Below are 17,763 nucleotides of genomic sequence, written 5' to 3' on the forward strand. Positions count from 1 at the left end.
GGAAAAGCCCAGTTTAGTTGACATTAGTTTATGCAGAACCACAAACAGTCAGAAACCTAGAAGCCCTGTTAGAGAGTGACCCTAAACTGTTATGTTGAAGACTTGGGAATCTGAGGCTAGACAAGAGCTGAGTTTCATTAAACTGCGTTTGGTAATATGGACATGCTAGGGATATGGGAAGCAGGAGTGCTTAGAGGTAGTTAGAACTGCACTCATCCAGGGTCCAGTTAACAGGAAATAGGGACCCAGATTGGCAACATTACTATTAATTTAATAATATACAATGGTGGTCTGTGAATAGAGATGGGGTGTGCTATCAAAATAAAATCTGAGAGGCATATAATATTTTAAAACTTTCTAGTACCCTACTATTTTGATGATAAGCAGGTTATGACAGGAAGAGAATTCTTATTTTTGTTCATAGTTTAGTTTTTTCACTCTCCATGTCCGGGTGGTTTGGCATTGTGCTTTTAAACACTGCCCAGAACAATTTTAGCCTGATAAAAACCTGATTTCAGTGGTCTATTAAACTCCAGGAAATAAAAACCTTAGTTACTCCAAAAATTTGGTAGTAATACTTTACATGTTTCACATTTAATTGTATGCTAAAAGGTGTGGTCCCACTTAATCACTGAACAGGGAGAAAGTTGTAATACTTAAAAAAGAAATCCCCAACAGTTCGTTCTTACAGAAGTACTGTCTGAAGCGATCAGTGTGAATACTAACACTGTGTTTAGGCAACTGCCTGCCAATGATGGAATCAAATGGGTTAAACCTCTGTTTTGTTTCTTCCTGTTATAACTCTGATGTCTGATGTATGGGGTCGATCAAGAAAAAGGATGCTGGCCATCTGGGGCATGTCTAGGTTCAACAGCATACTTTATTACTCCAGAGCTAGTAGGCCTTACTCACGTAGGACTAAGTCCTCTACTTGGGCTATAAAAGCTTCTCTTTATTACCTCCTAGGAGACTTGAGTAGTACATCCCTGAGTTTTCATTCTGACATGTGTTTGTAGTAACCACTGTATAAACATGACCATTAAAGAACTGGTGCTGGGGTCAGCTTCAGTCTAAATTAAAGGAAAGTTTTAGGGCTGGGGATGTAGTTCAGTGGCTGAGCACTTGCCTGGCATGCCCTAGACCCTGGGTGCAAAGCCTTGGAAAGAGGATGTAGCTAAGTCAGTGCTCTTCTCCTCCTGGTCTATCTGGGCTTGGGTGGATCTAACACACATGAGATCCACAGGATCTATGATTGTTGCAGTCTCCAACACAGCCCACACAAGGAAAATATTTCGTTGTCTTTGGCCCCATCCCTGTTCTCTTTACTGATTTTCATAACCATAGAACAAGTTGGAGAGCATGGCATCTTTAAATTTTGAAGCTTCTAAGTCATATTTTAAGGACAAATTCTTTAGAACTCTGATTTGTACATATAAAATTCAGTTCTGTTAACCCTATGCCTTAAAGGATGATATATTATGCCTTGAGGTCTGGAAAGATATGAAGCAAGACACAACTGGACGCTCACATAGAGTGTTCTAATCTAAGCACAGCGCGATGAGTTCACGAACTATGCATTAAAATTCCTAGGAAGCACAAAATTCACATCCATGCTAAAAATGAACATGTTTAGTATTATACTTGGGGAATGACTTCAAGGTGCAAGTTTTTGTTCTTACAAACATTTATTTTCCTCCAAATTTAGTAATTTTTTTCTGTAGTGATGTGGAAAGTCTTCATGTCCCTTTTCCCAAGTGTTGAGGTTCATAAAGCCAAGTCTTAACATAGACTAAACGTCATCTCTTCTGTATCTTCTATGTTGATTTAGTTTCATATGTAAATATTTATATTAGTTCTCCTTAGGGATTTATACATTGAGATATATATATATATATATATGTATATATATATTCCTGCAGAGATATATACAAGCTTTTACCCTCCTCTTACCACTTGACAATACAACTGTAAATGTATTTACACAGCTGTTCCTTGGTCAAGGTCATTTGCAAGAGCAAGTCGGTTTCTGAAGAAATCTTGTTTGGTGGGTGAAGGATCCATTGAGGGGTTCTCATTAGTTTTTTCCCTGTATTCTGATCCACTGGACCTAAAATCTCAGCACACAGATAAAGTACAGGTTGATTTGGTTTTAATTGTTTTCAAGTATTTTATCTATCCAAATTGTTTTGCATTTGTAAAACAGTTGCCTCCTAGAGCTGGAATCATTTTTTACTCCCCTGGATTTCAAAACTTAAGATATGTGTATCTAAACTTTGCAGTGAACACACAGAACCTCTCTCTAATGCTCCATGGGGACTACTGTGACAACTACATACGTCAGTGTAAGTTACTGTGTAAACCAACTACAGCAGGAAAAAGGCTCAAAAATATAACTACTCCACAGGTTACCAAGGCCCTTATATTGAAATGGTCATCAGGGGCCCTTGCTTAATCTAGACATCACATTACAAACTCTTGCTTTTGCTTGTTTTCATTTTTAAAGGAAAGATTTATTGAAACCAACCACACATATATGCTACATTTGGTAGAATGCAGAAATCAGTACAGTTGTCTCAACCACCACAAAGGAAACCAAGACTAATCAATAGTCAGCTCAGTCCATTTGAGTGCCCAGTCGAGGGTGCATTCTTCCTTTCTCTTGGTTAAGCCAGTTAGACAATCCATTCCACATCTGTACCTTCTCCAGTCTGTTCATGTCAGAAGTCCCTAGAGGGAGGAGGCTTTCTGGAAATAATCTCTTGTACAACTAGACTGAAGCCCTCTAACTAATTTAAACTCTGAGCTTGAATGGGTAAAAGTAGCCCGGTAACCAAGAACCAACATCGGAGTCCTACTTCGAATGTATGAAAGCGATGTTCCAAAGCTCCTGTTGAAGTGAACAATGTCTCCATACACTGCATCAGGCATGCTTTCCCTAAACACAAGCGCAGGGTAATTTGCCTCTGAGTTCTTTCACTGTCATCCGTACACTATTTTTGTGTCCTTGTTTGTTTGGGGAGATTTCTGGTGGTTGCTTTTTTTTTTTTTTGTATGTGGGAGAGTGCTTTATTTGGTTCTACTTTGATGGTCAGGGGATCCACCACAGGGTCCCTCACACACAAGGCAAGTGCTCTACTGCAATGTATCCCCAGCCCAAGTCCTTTTTATTAATAATTATTGCTTTTAATTATGAATCTGTATTTACTGAGTTTATTGGGAAGAATTCAAGCATCCTTTTCTATCCTTCAAGTAAAAATACTGGCTGGCCCTAGGGAAACACTAAAGATATCTGAAAACCTGATAAATGGACTAGATATTTTTATTTTTCAATTTGATAACAGAAATGAAGCCATAGCTACCTAGCATGCTTTTACTTCTGGTTAGAAAGGAATACTTTCCCACTATATCCTAACAGAGAAAAAGTTTTCTCTCAGCTTCAGTACACCTGGGTACTCATGAGATAAAAAAGTATCTGGGTAGGGTAAACTCTTTGCAAGAATCAGCCTAAACTCCCTAGAAACAGACTCACAACTTCCCTAAAACTCCAGGCTTGCTTTCAGCTCTCAGAACTCCTGCCTCCCTCCAGTTGAGATCACCCCTGGTTGGCATAGTTGTGCCCCAAATGTTAGTAAATTACATCCTGGCTAGCCATTCTTTCCCTATCTTCTGCTATGTGGGAGCCTAGAAGCACTTCCTTCTGGCTTAGAACAGGGAGCAGGAGTTCAATTCCTGTCTATTCTCAATTGTTTTTCCTCATGAAGATTTCTCAACGAAGTCATTAGTCTACAACGAAAACCTTCACCTCACATATTCCCTCTTACTTACATCTGATCTCTCCAAAGCCCAACATGTCATACTTTCAGGTTCCCACATGCAACTGTTTGGAGTTTACCTGGAAATGGGAAAGCTCTGATGTCACCACCAGCCCCAAGGACCACAGAAATCTTCACCAGTTGAGTTCCCATTTCTGAAACAAATGCCAAAATCGCCCTGTCTAGTTTCCACAAACTCAGCTCAGACTTTTTTTTTAACTGCTCTTCTTACAAAATGTACCTTCCCTTTGTTTCCAGTACAAATGTCTACATTTCTGAATATTAATTACTAAGTAATTAGTGGCTAACTTACTAATTGTTTTCAAAATACAGAATTCTATTGTAGCAACAATTCCAAGCTCATTCTCACCTTTTAAAAGACAATTTTAGCTGACTTTTATAATTCTCATACTATAGGTATACCTGGACTTGCCCAAAGGTATAGGTGTAAATAAGTAGGGAAAAAACCCTGCAGAATCTAGGAGAAAGAGATAGTGTGTTTCTCTTTTATTCCCTTTCTTTGTGATTTCGGCAGGCTGCCCGGCACATCTAAGCAGATACTAAAGGGACAAGCAGGAACTCTCTGGGAAGGGTACAATGGCTGCCAATATATTCCAACACATTGTTATCCAATCATTTGACAGAAATGGAAATGGACAGAAACAGAATGGATCTGTTACTAATCTTCCTTCAAATGACAGCGAAAAAGAAAACTGCAAGCTGGGTAGGTCAATAAGTACAATTTTGCAACAGATAACTGAAAATACTGGAGTGGGGAAGGGAGGTCTAATTAAGTGCCCAGAATCTCCAGCAGAGAAAGACTTGGTTCTCTGAAAGAGTTAGGGCTTTCCGATGAAGAGGACTGGAGGAGATGGAGAAGCACCTGTCCTACTAGTGAAAAAGGTAAGCCAACCGTGGCACTCACAGGGTGGTGAGTAAGCACTCTCTTAATATGTGCTGTACACTATAACTTGCAGCTATGCTACCCTTACATTTAACTATGAGCTTCAAATGGGCAGGAGCTAGTTGTACTTGTTTTGTGCTAGGCAGAACCTAGAACACTAATGACAGGTAAATAACTGACTCTGGACGACCTACTGAGAAGCACTAACAATCAGAGCTGGTAATCTAAATCTCTCATCCTTTGAAACCCTCCCCTCTTGAATTTGAAATTGACATAAGGAAACTAAATGAGATGTGATCAAACTACAAAGTGATAAAAGGAAGAGTGGGCTTGGGGTGGGTGTTAGGAGGTAGAGGAAATAAATACGAAGGAACCAACTGATTTTTAGAGTTCTGCTTTCTGTTCTACGCTCTGTTCCACAGGGAAGCATATTCAAAAACTGTGAGAAGACACCAAACAAAAAAGGCCTCACTGACAATCGAATGTATAAGCTGCAGAAGTACTCCTGACCATGTGTAAATGAAATAGATTTGATGCCATTGGAGGAGGGAGTATGATAACTGTACTAGAAATAATAGTATAAATTACAAAGTACTAAAAAGGAAAAGAAAGGGTGAAAAAATATAATCAGCATTAAGAGGCCATATTCTTTATCCTCTACTGCCCTCAAAATGAACACTAAAAAGTGGAGGCTCTGTCTCTGCCCTCTGCTCCCCTGTTTTACATGTTCTCCCCCACCGCTCTGCCCAGCTCAGAGTATCCACTTACCCAAGAATAAGAGTTATACATAAAGATGCAAAAGCATCTGCCTCAGCTTTGATGACAGTCTGGGTTTAAGACTTTGACAGGGTTCATATATACTCTTCTAGGGGACAGTTTATCGTTCATCTTACTCTAAGGGAGGAGGGAAGGATTCAGTCAAGCATTAGCTTTTCCTATCAGGTCTGTCCCTATCATCTAAGAATCACATTTAAAATGTGTAAAGTCATTTAACATTCTCAGACTCTAAGTGAGCAGACTTCATTTCTGACCAGCGCTGTGCAGCTTTCAGGGATCTATGACCTGGTATCTACCCAGGGAAAATGTGCCCGAGATGGAAACAATAAAAGGGTTACCCTTTTCCTCAAATATCGTGGGCACTTTTTCAGAATATTTTTAATGATGTCAACTTGACTCTGCCTTTTGAATCCTTGTGGGCATGAGCATTCGGCCCTCCCAGCCTCAGAGGGAAGAGAACCCTTTCTCAGGTTTTCTGTTGCATCTGGTTCCATGCCTAGCTTCATCCCGAAGCAGCACTCTGGGTGTGTGGGGCCACCAGCCAAACAAGCCCCTATGGAACAAAAAGTGTGTCAGTGTAGAGAGGACCGAACCTCAGAAGGCATTAGGGGAGGGAGGCAGCAAGCCCCAAGCATGACACGGTGGCTCTCCTGCAAAGCCAGACTCTGGAGTGACTCTAGTACCTAGGTTTAGCTACTTATGGTCACTGGGCTTGCTGCCAATGGACTTCCTGACACACAAAATGGTTTGACGTTTTTCTACCTGTACTTTTTACAATAATCTAGGTTTAAGTCATTAATAATCTACATATAGAATCCTCTAGAAGGGATAGTTTATCTTTCATCCTACATATTCCTGGGTTGAGAGTGCAAGTTCCTGTGCAGTGGCTGGGACCATGACATTCATGATCCTATATGTATGTCTGGAACTGTGCTCACATACATGAATGGTGAATTCACATCTGAGTTAAAGGCACAAGCCCTTCTGTCTGGAATACCATGCAGAAGTGTGCTCCCTAATAGACTTTCCATGGTCTTTAGATGACAGTGCCAAAAGAAGCTGTTTAACTTGCTTCTTTAACCCTTGCCACTCACCAAGGACTTCCTAAGCACAAAGCTGTAGTAAGACTACCTGCACAGTGCTGACTGTTCTAGACCACATCTTCTAAGCTGGGAAAACCTGCCAGAGGAAGACAGTGACTCCACCTTCCCCTCTACTCAGAAAATACTTCACATTCCAAATACAAAGGACAGTGCCATTACTGTTGATAGTGATGTGACTAATGCAGACTGATCTAAGAAAGGACTAAGAGAATCCACTGACCTCTTCCCTAAGAAACACATCCAACATTGCCGGAGGACTGAAGGCAACTAACCAGCATGAATCTGGAGATCAAGTCATCTGCATTATACCAAGGTCCATGGGGGCAGGGAGCTAGAGAAAGATTAAAACCTGGCCTTCTATAATATTTAAAATTATAGGCCCAGCAGTACATTCATTTCTTGTTTTGGGCAGTATAACTAAGTGACTACTCAGACTGAGCTACAATAAAGTCAAAGTATAAATAAAGCAAATATACATACTACAAAAGACTCTAATTTCTTGAGCAATCTCCCACCCAGTGTGGGATATTTTTCAGAGAACTCAGCTAGGATCATCTAGCTTCTATTTCAGACAACCCACTAATTCTCCCCCGAGTTTGACAGTTCCAGGAAGGTACATTTTTAGGGTGCTCCTCCTCCTCACTTTGGCTAGTGCTGCTCCCAGATATAAAGGGGCAAATCTCTCTGTGCCTTGTATGACTGATAGGGCTTTAAAAAAAAAATCTCTTTGATAATCAGGAATTTGTAAAGGAAACAATGGTAGATCTGTTGCCAATTATTTTCCAACAGCTAGTGCTCAGTCACTATAAATGGTAGTAGGTGACACTATAAATGGTTGTTTCTTTGGGGAATCTTAATGACTGAAAAATTATCCAACAGACTCAAGGAGTGTATATCCTTAGGAGTTTTGAGTTTCTCAAAGGATTTAGAACCTAAACCCCAAGTTCAGACTGGCAAGCTGTCTGTTTCTTCCTGGTCATGTCATTAGCAGTTATAGACCAAGAAAAGCCTATATCCACAATCCTAGAGAGGGAGAAAACAGTTCTTAAGCCTCAACCCCTATATAAAGTGGTTGGAGGGTCCATCAACAGTCATGCATGCGTTAGGTTGCCTAGCAAAACTGGAAGGAGACTGTAGGGCTGTGGTTAACTGCATGGAAGGAGACTGTAGGGCTGTGGTTAACTGTAGAACCGGTGTTCTTCTTTCCTCTTCCTCCTCCTTCTAGTAACAACAGGCAAGGACCAACAATCAGATACCCACTAATCTCAACATCACCCTCCCACTGCAGGAGAATTAGACAAATCATTAAAAAAAGAAGGCCAACTGCAGGCTTTCTCCACTTCTTCTATCAAGACCAGTATCTAAATCAACCAGTAACTCTACCTTAAAGGAGAAAGTGATTTCCCAGTAAATTTCCAAAGGCAACAATAACATCTTCATTTAGTTTTTCTAATAATTGAAAAATAGACTTGAGATTGAAAACTACTTAAAATGATCTCTAATAAGAGGAAGTAAATAGCAAGCAGATCTCCCTAAGGGAGAGGAAGGCAGGTCTAAGGACCAGTGGCAGTGCAAACAGCAGCCACCCAGGCAGGCAAAGGCTGAACTGCTGAATCACTTGGGGGTGGGGGTCACATCTCCCTTACTGGGGCCTGGCCCTACCTCCCAGTCTGCAACATGACACTGGCCAAAACGCCTGCGGTAGTAATGCTTCATGCAACAGTAAGGCAGAATAAGGAAGAATAAGGCAGGGGTATCTTTTGTTTCCCATCTAATATGGATACTCTGAAAGTCGTCAATAGGGCCTGAAAAAATTCATCGGTCAGGGAAAGCCCTTACAGAGTTGTCAATACTGTGGATGATGAGGCCCCTGAGGGCAGAAGGCTGTGAGGCCTGCAGAGCACGTTCCACACCCAGCTCCTCCCAGAAAGGATCACACCCTGCTCAACTCATTTGCCAGGGAAGCCCTTCTGTTAACTCCTCTCAAAGCAACTTTAAGAATGAGGAGGAAGGATTTTAAGAAGTGGCAGGGGAGCTGAGTTTGCTTCTGTTCAGAAATTGGATACAAACACTAAATTTAAAACAGTTGTGTATGATGGGCTACTTAGCAATCACTGTTAAATCTCAGGTTTCTGTCAGAGGGAAATGGGTTACAGCACTGTTTTATCTAAGGGCTACTCACTTCTTTTTAAAGAGCTTGCGGAATGAGCTTCGAAAGCCCCCTTTCTGGTCTGGCCTGGGATTCTGATCGCTGAAAGAAGTCTGTTCACTCTCTCTTTCTTCCTTTGGACAGAATCGGGTGGCATCGTCTAGGTGCATCTCCTGAAAAGACAAAAAAGGAATGCTATTTTACTCTATTCCAAAAAATCTGCCCTGGCTGTGGGACAGTTCTTTAGCTTTGCCTCTCCTACTTCCAAGACTAACTGGGGCAGGAGAAAGCTGATCGTACAAGTTGCCCTTTGTCCTCCTTTGCTTTCTATTGCTGTAATTAATAAAGGCCACGACCCAAAAGCAACTTGGGAAAGATTACACTTCCAGGTAACAGTGCAGCACTGAGAGAAGGCAGGGCTGGAACTCAGGGCAGTAACCTGGAGACAGGAACTGAAGCAGGAACCATGGAGAAACAGTACTCACTGGCCTCCTAGGTTTGTTCAGACTGATTTAGAACACCTGCCTAGGACAGCACCCCTCCACCCACCCACACCCTGGGTCCTGGGACTGGGTCCTCCTCTACCCATTAGTAATCAAGAAAATGCCCCTACAGGCCTGGCTCCAGCCACCTGATGGAGGCATTTTCTCAGTTTAAGTTTTTCTTCCCAGATGACTCTAGTTTCTACTAAGCTGATAAAAGATTAATCAGTACATTTTCTGACCTCGACATGCTTGTCATGGTATACATAATAGCAATGAATGTATTTTATTTTATTTTATTTCTTCTTCTTTTAATGTGTATGGGTACTTTGCCTGTTTCTGTGTACCACATGCATGCCTTACAGAGGCCACAGAATAGGGCATTGGATCTCCCAGAACTGGAGTCACAGATAGCTGTGAGCCACCATGTAGATACTGGGGATTGATCCTGGGTTTTTTGGAAGAGCAGCCAGTACTCTTAACCACTGAGCCATCTCTATAGCTTCCATAAATATAGAGAATAAACTTTGTTCTGGCATCAGCTGTGTCTTGCTGAATAAGCCAACACTTAACCCCTGGCAGTGTTGGAAATGTTTCTCTTTCTACAAAATAAGAAAATTTAATATTTAGGGGTTTTGTTACTGTTGTTAACAAAACAGATAAATTAGGATGCTCAATAATGTAACCATAATTTTAAAGTTGTATTCCTAATTCTGTATTTTATGGGGTTAGAAGTCAGAACTGTTGAGAAATATCAACTGGTATATCTAAATTATAAATATGCTTTGAACCTACTTATATAACTCAGTCCATATTTAGAGTACAATTAAAAATAAAGATATTTTTGTGCACTTGTTTAATTTCTAATGTGAGGATGTATTACCATGTGCACATATATTTAAGTATATATATATATATATATATATATATATATATGTGAATGTGTTAGGTATGTACACAAACATATCCTACATGAACAGAATATTTACATTGAAGTGAATGTGATTCAAAAACAATCTAAAAGCAGCTGCTTAATTTTGAGTAGCCCTATGCTTTCATTTGTATATGCTTGACCCAGGGAGTGGCACAATTAGAAGGTGTGGCCCTGTTGAAATAGGTGTGTCACTGTGGGTGTGGGCTTTAAGACCCTCATCCTAGCTGCCTGGAAGCCAGTATTCTGCTAGTAGCCTTCAGATGAAGAAGTAGAATTCTCAGCTCCTCCTACATCATACCTGAATGCTGCCATGTTCCCACCTTGATGATCATGGACTGAACCTCTGAACCTGTAAGCCAGCCCCAATGAAATGTTGTCCTTTTAAGGGTTGCCTTGGTCATGGTGTCTGTTCACAGCAGTAAAACTCTAACTAAGACAGAGTTGGTACCAGGAGTGGGATTTTGATGTGATAAATAAGTCTGATTATGCTTGTGTTTGGAAGAGTATGGATTCTGGGATTTTGGATCGAGAAAGCAGTGTAATGCTTTAAATGGGGCTTAATGGGCCATCCCAGTAGGAATATGGAAGACTTTGTTGCTGAGAGTAATTTGAACTGTGCAGAACTGGCCCAAAATGTTTCAGAGAAAAAGAATTTTAGTATGTGGTGTAGTAACTGTTTTGTGGTATTTTAGTTAAGAATGAGCTGCTTTTTGCTCTTGCCTCAAGAGTCTACCTGAGGCTAAAGTAAAGAGATTTATATTAATTTCACTGATAAAGGAAATCTCAAAAAAAATCTAGCAGAGACTTTGTTCTCTGGTTAAGCCTCATGAAGAACATTTTGAACACACACAGCAAGGTGAGAAAGAAAAATTATAAAATATACGGTATGAAAGGTACACCAGGAAGTGAAATGGAGCTGAATCCTGTGTTCAAGGATATTACATTGAATTAAGAGAGTAGTGACCTTGGAGCAAGATCCCACCCAGCCAAGTTTAGGTCCAGGCATGGTAGTCCAAGCTTTTAATCCCAGGAGGCAAAGACAAGCTGAGTTTAAGGCCAGCCTAGAACACAGCAAGTTATAGGTGAAGAAAAGCTTAATCCAAGCTTGGTGGGTCACACCTTTAATCCCAGTGCTTAGGAGACAGGCATGCAGATCTGAGTTCAAAGTCAGTCTACAGAGCAATTCCAGGACAGACAAGCTTAAGCAGTGAAGGAGTTGAAAAACAGAAAGCTGGTGATAATGTAATAGAACAAGGGGACCATGTCCCAGCCCCAGCAAGCAGTAGAACTCAGCAGCTTTGATCACATGGCTCTGGCTTTAGAGTCCAGAAGAGAAGAGACCACTGGGACAATTGATGCTGGTTAGCTGGCATCAATTAAGAAATTAGCAGGGATTAAGAAGAGATCAGCATCACTGAGGTGAAATCTTCTGGGAAGTGTTTTCTGAGAGCACAAAGAAGCTGTATTTCAGAGACAGCCAAGGTTGTACCTCATGCTATACCTGTACTTGGTAATATGTAAGAGTTATTCAGGTGGTACCAGTTTTGAAGGCATGAAGGGGTCATGAAGAGCAGTTGAGGCTTGGTACTGTGAGAGGCCATGGGAGGGCATTGGTGAAGGTGCAGCCTCAGTTGTAGTTTACAGCCCAGAACTGAAGGGATCATGCAAAGATTTGAGACTTGGCACCATGAAGAGGCTATTGGTGAAGCAGAAGTTGTATCAGAAGACCCCAGTGTATTGGAGATGCCAGTACCATGGGATGGTCACCAAGAACAGCAGCGGCAGTGGAGTGAATCAACCTGAACTTAGAGTGCTACAGAGGGCAGAGCTGGAGAGGTGATGCCATCCCTTTGGAGGAGCCCAGTAGATCATGTGTGGATCCCAGACATTGAAACAAGAAACTGTAACATTGAAGTTGCCTTGGAGAACCTAAGATGTTCGAGATGCCAGAGCCATGGGGCTATCTGTTGAGGAAAGTTGCTAACAGGGAGTAGAACTATCCCAGGAGAAAGAAGTTTGTTGCAATCAACAAAGATGATAAAGCAGTTGGAGATCTGAAGACTGCTTTGACATCAGCCATGGAGATGCAGGGTTTGGAGTTTGTCCAGCTGGTTTCCTGTCTTGCTTTGGGGATTACAGTTAAATGATTGGATGAATCTCAGAAGAGACTTTGAACTTTGGACTTTTAACATTGTTGAGACTGCTTATAAACTATGGGGACTTTTGAAGTTAGACTAAAAGTATTTTGCACTATGCTATGTTTAGGTATGGCCCCATAGACTCATATGTTTGAACAAGCCTATGGAGGCCAGCGAGTGGAATGTGATGGTTTATATGCTTGGCACTATTAGAAGATGTGGCCCTGTTGGAGTAGGTGTGTCACTGTGGGTGTGGGCTTTAAGACCCTCATCCTAGCTGCCTGGAAGCCAGTATTCCACTAGCGGCCTTCACATGAAGATATAGAACTCTCAGCCCTTCTTGTACCATGCCTGCCTGGATGCTGCCATGTTCCCACCTTGATGATCATGGACTAAACCTCTGAACCTGTAAGCCAGTCCCAGTGAAATGTTGTCCTTATAAGAGTTGCCTTGATCATGTTGTCTGTTCACAGCAGTAAAACCCTAGCTAAGACACCCTAAGAAGTCAAAGCAGAAAACATACCACCAGTATCCTCCCAGTCCAGCTGGGTAGCTGAGTGCTTGTGAGGAGCAAAGCATGGGCAAAGGTTTTTCTAGGAAACATCTAGATCTGACTTAGAGAATTTCACTTGGGGTTGTAGCAGCCAACCCAGAAAGTCTCTGAGATGCCACTAAGATTCCTAACTAAACCATGGAGACCGGTGTCCTTGTGGTTTAGTGTAATGTTTCTCAAAGTATACTCCAGGCATCCTAGGATAATCTACACTTGCTTTTACCTAAAAATACAGATTCCTAAGCCCCAGTCTGGACTCTCTAAAGCAAGAATCTCTGGTGTATACATAATTGTTATGTATACTTAGATACCAAAGCCAGGGGTTTCAAGCAGGCTTCTGCCTGATCCACCTACTGTTTATATCAAAGGACTATGAATCCTAAATAGTAGTTTCTTTTTTTTTTTTTTTTTTTTTTTTGGTTTTTCGAGACAGGGTTTCTCTGTGTAGCACTGGCTGTCCTGAAACTCACTCTGAAGACCAGGCTGGCCTCGAATTCAGAAATCCGCCTGTCTCTGCCTCCCAAGTGCTGGGATTAAAGGCGTGCGCCACCACTGCCCAGCTTAAATAGTAGTTTCTGATTCAGTAGGTCTGTCTACAGATTCTGGATTTATAAAATTTATTAAACTATAAAATGTAAGAGTAATGCATCCACTATTACCTCCAAGACCACATTGTGGGAGGTCTCTGAAGGAAGTAAGGCAAAGCTATACTGCTGGCCAAAACACCTGCTGGAGATAGGACATTCCAGACTGAGAATTTCGGAGACCTTTGGAGCAGGAAGGGGCTTGATTTTACCTCCTATCAACTGTGGACCTCCATTAAAGTGATCTTTAACTCAACACCAAATCCTTCATTCAGGAAAACCATAAATTATTTATGGAAAATCTGCCTGTGAAACCATGGTCTAATATTGTTCACCAGTACAGCATTTCATACTTTATAAAATGTGCTCTCAAGCTATCTTACTTGACTGCATCTTCATAACCCTGTGAGGTAGATATGGTCTACTTTTTTAAAATTATGATCACAAATTTATTATTTGGGATGGAGGGATGGGTTCACACATGCTAGGGCACATGTGGAGATCAGAGGACAACTTGCAAGATTGAGTTCTCCTTCCACATGCAAGTTCTGGGGTCAAATGTCCTCAAGTATGGTGGCAAGTGCCTTTATTTGCTGAGCCATCATTAGCCAAAATGGGTTTGAGTGCATGTGTATGAGTTTAGGCACATAGGTGCCAGTGAGCCTTTGGGGAAGTCAGAGACAATCCTTGAGGAGTTGGTTCTCTTCTGAAATTTGTGGGATATGGGCCAAAGTCAGGTCTTCTAGTTAGCACCTCTATCTGATGAGCCCTCTAACCAACCACTAAATGTCTTATTTTTTATATAAATGTATTCTGTTATCTGTATTGGTATTCTGCCATGTATGTCTGGTACCATGTGCATGCCTAATACTGGAGGGGACCAAAAAGGGATGTCAGATCCCCTGGAACTGGAGTTGTAGACAGTTGTGTGAGCTTCCATGTGAGTGCTGGGATTTGAACTTGGGTCCTCTGGAAGAGCAATAAGTGCTCTTCAACACTGAGCCATCTCCCCAGCCCCCTAAGTATCTTATTTTCATAGATAAGAAAACTGCAAGCACAGATATGCCATGCAAATTGTCTAAAAGCAGGCAGCTGTTTGACAACAGAGCCTTCATTAGAACCCAGAGTTTCTTCTGCCTAATCAGATGCCCTCTGCAGTAAAACATACTCTTGACTCTCAATAAAGACACTAAAAACTGGCTTTATGATGCTCTTCTAGTCACAGGTGGGAGGTGTAGCGTAGATGTGAAGAAGCCAGATGGTTTTAAGGCTTTAAGGATATAGTTTTACAGGTTTACCTTTTGCAGCTAAAGCCCCAACCATATCCCCACCTTAAACACAGATTCACTCAAGCATGCTGTGTTACACACACATGCACAAACATGTGTGTTACATACATATGCACAAACACGTATATCCACACAAAGCCTCTTCTCTCTCGCCTAAACGTTGCATGATTCTTTCTAGATGTCTCTTCTTGACCTGACTCTTGTCTTCCCATGTTAGAGAGTGCTGGAATATTGTTACTGCTTAGAGGTATTCCCAGCAAATACCCACAAATATATTTCTTACTGTTTGTTTCTCAGATACAATATTTGTTATTCCTAATATGTTTCTCCACACAACCCCCCTTGTAATAGTTACAATTTTCAAATTTTTCACATGAGTTAGGGCAAAAACTCTCATTTTTTATGAGCATGTAAAATAAAAGTATTTTTTATAGCTGAGTACACTACTTGAAAGATTTGAGTGTACACCACTGTCAATCCCAGTTTGAACAGTTATTAATTCCCTTCTATTTCTCCTCTTAATGAACTTTCAAGATTATCTAAGACTGATTTGTCTCAGAAATTTTGCCTGATAGAATCTTTACCATTTGGAGACAAGAAATCAGAGCCAGAAGAAAGAAAAATAAAATCTCAGAATCCTGAAGAATGTCAGCGGTTTCACTAGACCACAATATTGGGTGTTCTTTCCCTCTGCTGGTTTGACTCCTGGAACTCAGGTGGGCAGCAAACTCCAGGGCCTGCTATGATTCATTCTCCTCCTGTTTCTGTGGCCTTTCCACCTTTTGTGAGGCCAAAGGAAAAGCATACCCAGCTGTTCGCTACCTTGCTTTCCATCCCACCCCCAACAGCTCCTAAGCACTTTTTAAAATCTATTTCAGATATATGATGTATCTAGAGGGCATTCTGTAACCTCATCAACCCAAGAGGGTTTTAGCTATCCCTTCTATAAGCCCCCAGAACATCGTAATTCTCTAACCTAGTAGTCTTGTAGGACATTTTCTGCACTGTTGACTTCTGGCTTCGGCAATCAGCACAGAGAGCCTCCTGGCACACAAGCACTGTGTTCGCTGGAAATTAAATGTCTGTAACCATCAACTTAACCCACTTTCTTGGTGAACGAAAGGGTGGTGGCACAGGTAAGCGTTATCTATCATGTCAATGTTTATTCACTTGTTTCTGTCACACTGAAAACTTGTGTATCTGCCCACGAATCTGCCCCTTCGTAGTTAGTATTGGAACATATTTTTAAATATCCCACGGCTTGGAGACGTCAAGGACAGATATCAAAATGCCTCAACATTCATTGAAACTAAAGGTGCGTTTGAATCAAGACAGCCTTTTCTAAGAAAGCAAGGGAAGATGAATTCGCTTTGCAACAAACTTGGAAGACTACACTGAGACAGGGCAATTTGCGTCCTCCCTAGATACTGAAGTGGCTAGCACTCAGCGCTCGGGAGTTTTGTACATTTAGGCCAGGAGGTGCACCAGACAGGCCTGAGGCCCCTAAGGAACAAATTCGTTCACTCCTTAATTCATACCCTTTGTGTGCTTCTGGGTCCCTGCTCGCCCTCTCTGCCTTCATGCTCTGGGTGCGGTATCCGCCCTACCACTCGCCTTCGAAGGCCACCAGGGCCACTGCCTGTAATCACGCATGTGCTGGCTCCGCCTCTGCCCGCTCCCTCCCCGCCAAAGGAACCGGGGCTGGCCCTGAAATCTAGGCCCGGGGCGCACAGGCGGGCGTCGGCTGGTTTTACTTTACCCTCCTTACTTCCAAATAGGTCTGTTTTTCGCTTTGGGACCTCTGCTGAGGGAAGAAGGTCCGCGGCGCCCCGCGGGAGGCGGCGGCGGCGGCGGCTGGGCCGTGGGGTGCGGGAGCACGCTCCACCTTGAGCGGCGCGCGGCCGCCGCTGCTGCTGCGCGTGCTGTAGAGGCGCGGGGCCACGCCCTCGGCGGGCGGCGTGCGCGGGAACTCCTTGAGCGAGCGGCTCAGCGGCTTGGCCTTGCCGTGCGCCTGCGCCTGCGCGGCCTCCAGCTTGTAGGCGCCGCTGCTGCTCGCTGGCGACGTGGCGCTCTTAGGCAGTGGCTGCAGCGCGTGCTCGGGCCGCTCGGCCTCCATGGCGAAGCTGACGGGCCGCAGGAAGCAGATGTCCAGGCTGGACTCGGAGGAGGCGGGCGAGCAGTTGTCGAAGAGCGCCGGCGCCTGGAAGGGCTCCTCGTCGTAGGGCGCTGGCAGCGCGAAGATCTCTCCCCCGTACTCGAACTCCTCGTAGCCGGCGGGCACGAAGCCGCGCGCGTCGGGTAGGAGCTCGGGCGGACCGCGCAGCGAGCGCTCCACGTTGCCCAGCGGCTCGGCTGGGGAAGGCTCGAAGTCCATCTCCGGGATGGCCTGCAGCGGCCCGGCGAGGGCCTTCACGTCCTGCTCGGCCGCGCAGAACTGCGCCGGCGCCAGCAGGCTCTCGGGCCGCTCGTGCTTCCTGCCCTCCATCTCCCAGTCTCCAGGCTTCCCGGGCTGCATGCTCTCCATGAGACTCTGCTGCTGCTGGCCTTTCTTCGCCGGGGCCATCAGATGACTTTAAAGGGAAAACAGTGTAAGAGAGACGATCAAATAGTGCTGAGCTCTCACTGAGCAGTCAGCCAGAGGCCAGCTTCTCTCCTGATCTCCCAGGCACCTTCGTGGGTAACCTTAAAAAGCTCCACAAACTGACTAGGGAAGCTTTCTCAAGAATCCCTAGGTCTGCCTTGAAGACTGGAAACAGCAGCCAGGAAAGTCTCAGCTTCCGAGTTCAGTCACTGAGACATCACATGGCTGGCAGACAAAGGCTGTCACTATCACTGGCCTGGTGGAAGCTCCGAACCTCCCTGCCAGGCACTGTCCCAAGGCATCACTTTTCAATTTATCTCCCTGTCTTGCTGTAACAGTCATACAGAATACTGGAAAATGAAAAATGGAAAATACTTGTGTTCCTGAATAAACGGTTGAACTCTGGATGCTGATATAGAGGATAAACTCATGTGTAAAATTTATATTTCTGTAATAC

The 17,763-nt window shown here is 43.2% G+C and overlaps 1 protein-coding gene across 2 annotated transcripts in view; it reads right to left on the minus strand.

The window, feature by feature from the left end:
• Nucleotides 1–1,614: 1,614 nt before the first annotated feature.
• Arhgef33 (Rho guanine nucleotide exchange factor 33) overlaps nt 1,615–17,763 on the minus strand; it is an 81,145-nt gene continuing 64,996 nt past the window's right edge. The window contains exons 15-18 of one of the 2 annotated variants that reach the window (XM_028765139.1): nt 16,494–17,295; nt 8,779–8,918; nt 3,893–3,967; nt 1,615–2,114 (exon numbers count right to left, since the gene is read on the minus strand). In XM_028765139.1, the coding sequence (XP_028620972.1) occupies nt 3,916–3,967; nt 8,779–8,918; nt 16,494–17,295 (994 nt within the window). In that variant the 3' untranslated portion in view covers nt 1,615–2,114; nt 3,893–3,915. Of the gene's footprint in view, nt 2,115–3,892; nt 3,968–8,778; nt 8,919–16,484; nt 17,296–17,763 lie in introns of both variants that reach the window. The other variant, XM_028765138.1, reaches the window with a different exon arrangement.

Source organism: Grammomys surdaster, unplaced genomic scaffold, assembly GCF_004785775.1.
Source record: "Grammomys surdaster isolate TR1022 unplaced genomic scaffold, NIH_TR_1.0 149, whole genome shotgun sequence".
NCBI lineage: Eukaryota > Metazoa > Chordata > Mammalia > Rodentia > Muridae > Grammomys > Grammomys surdaster.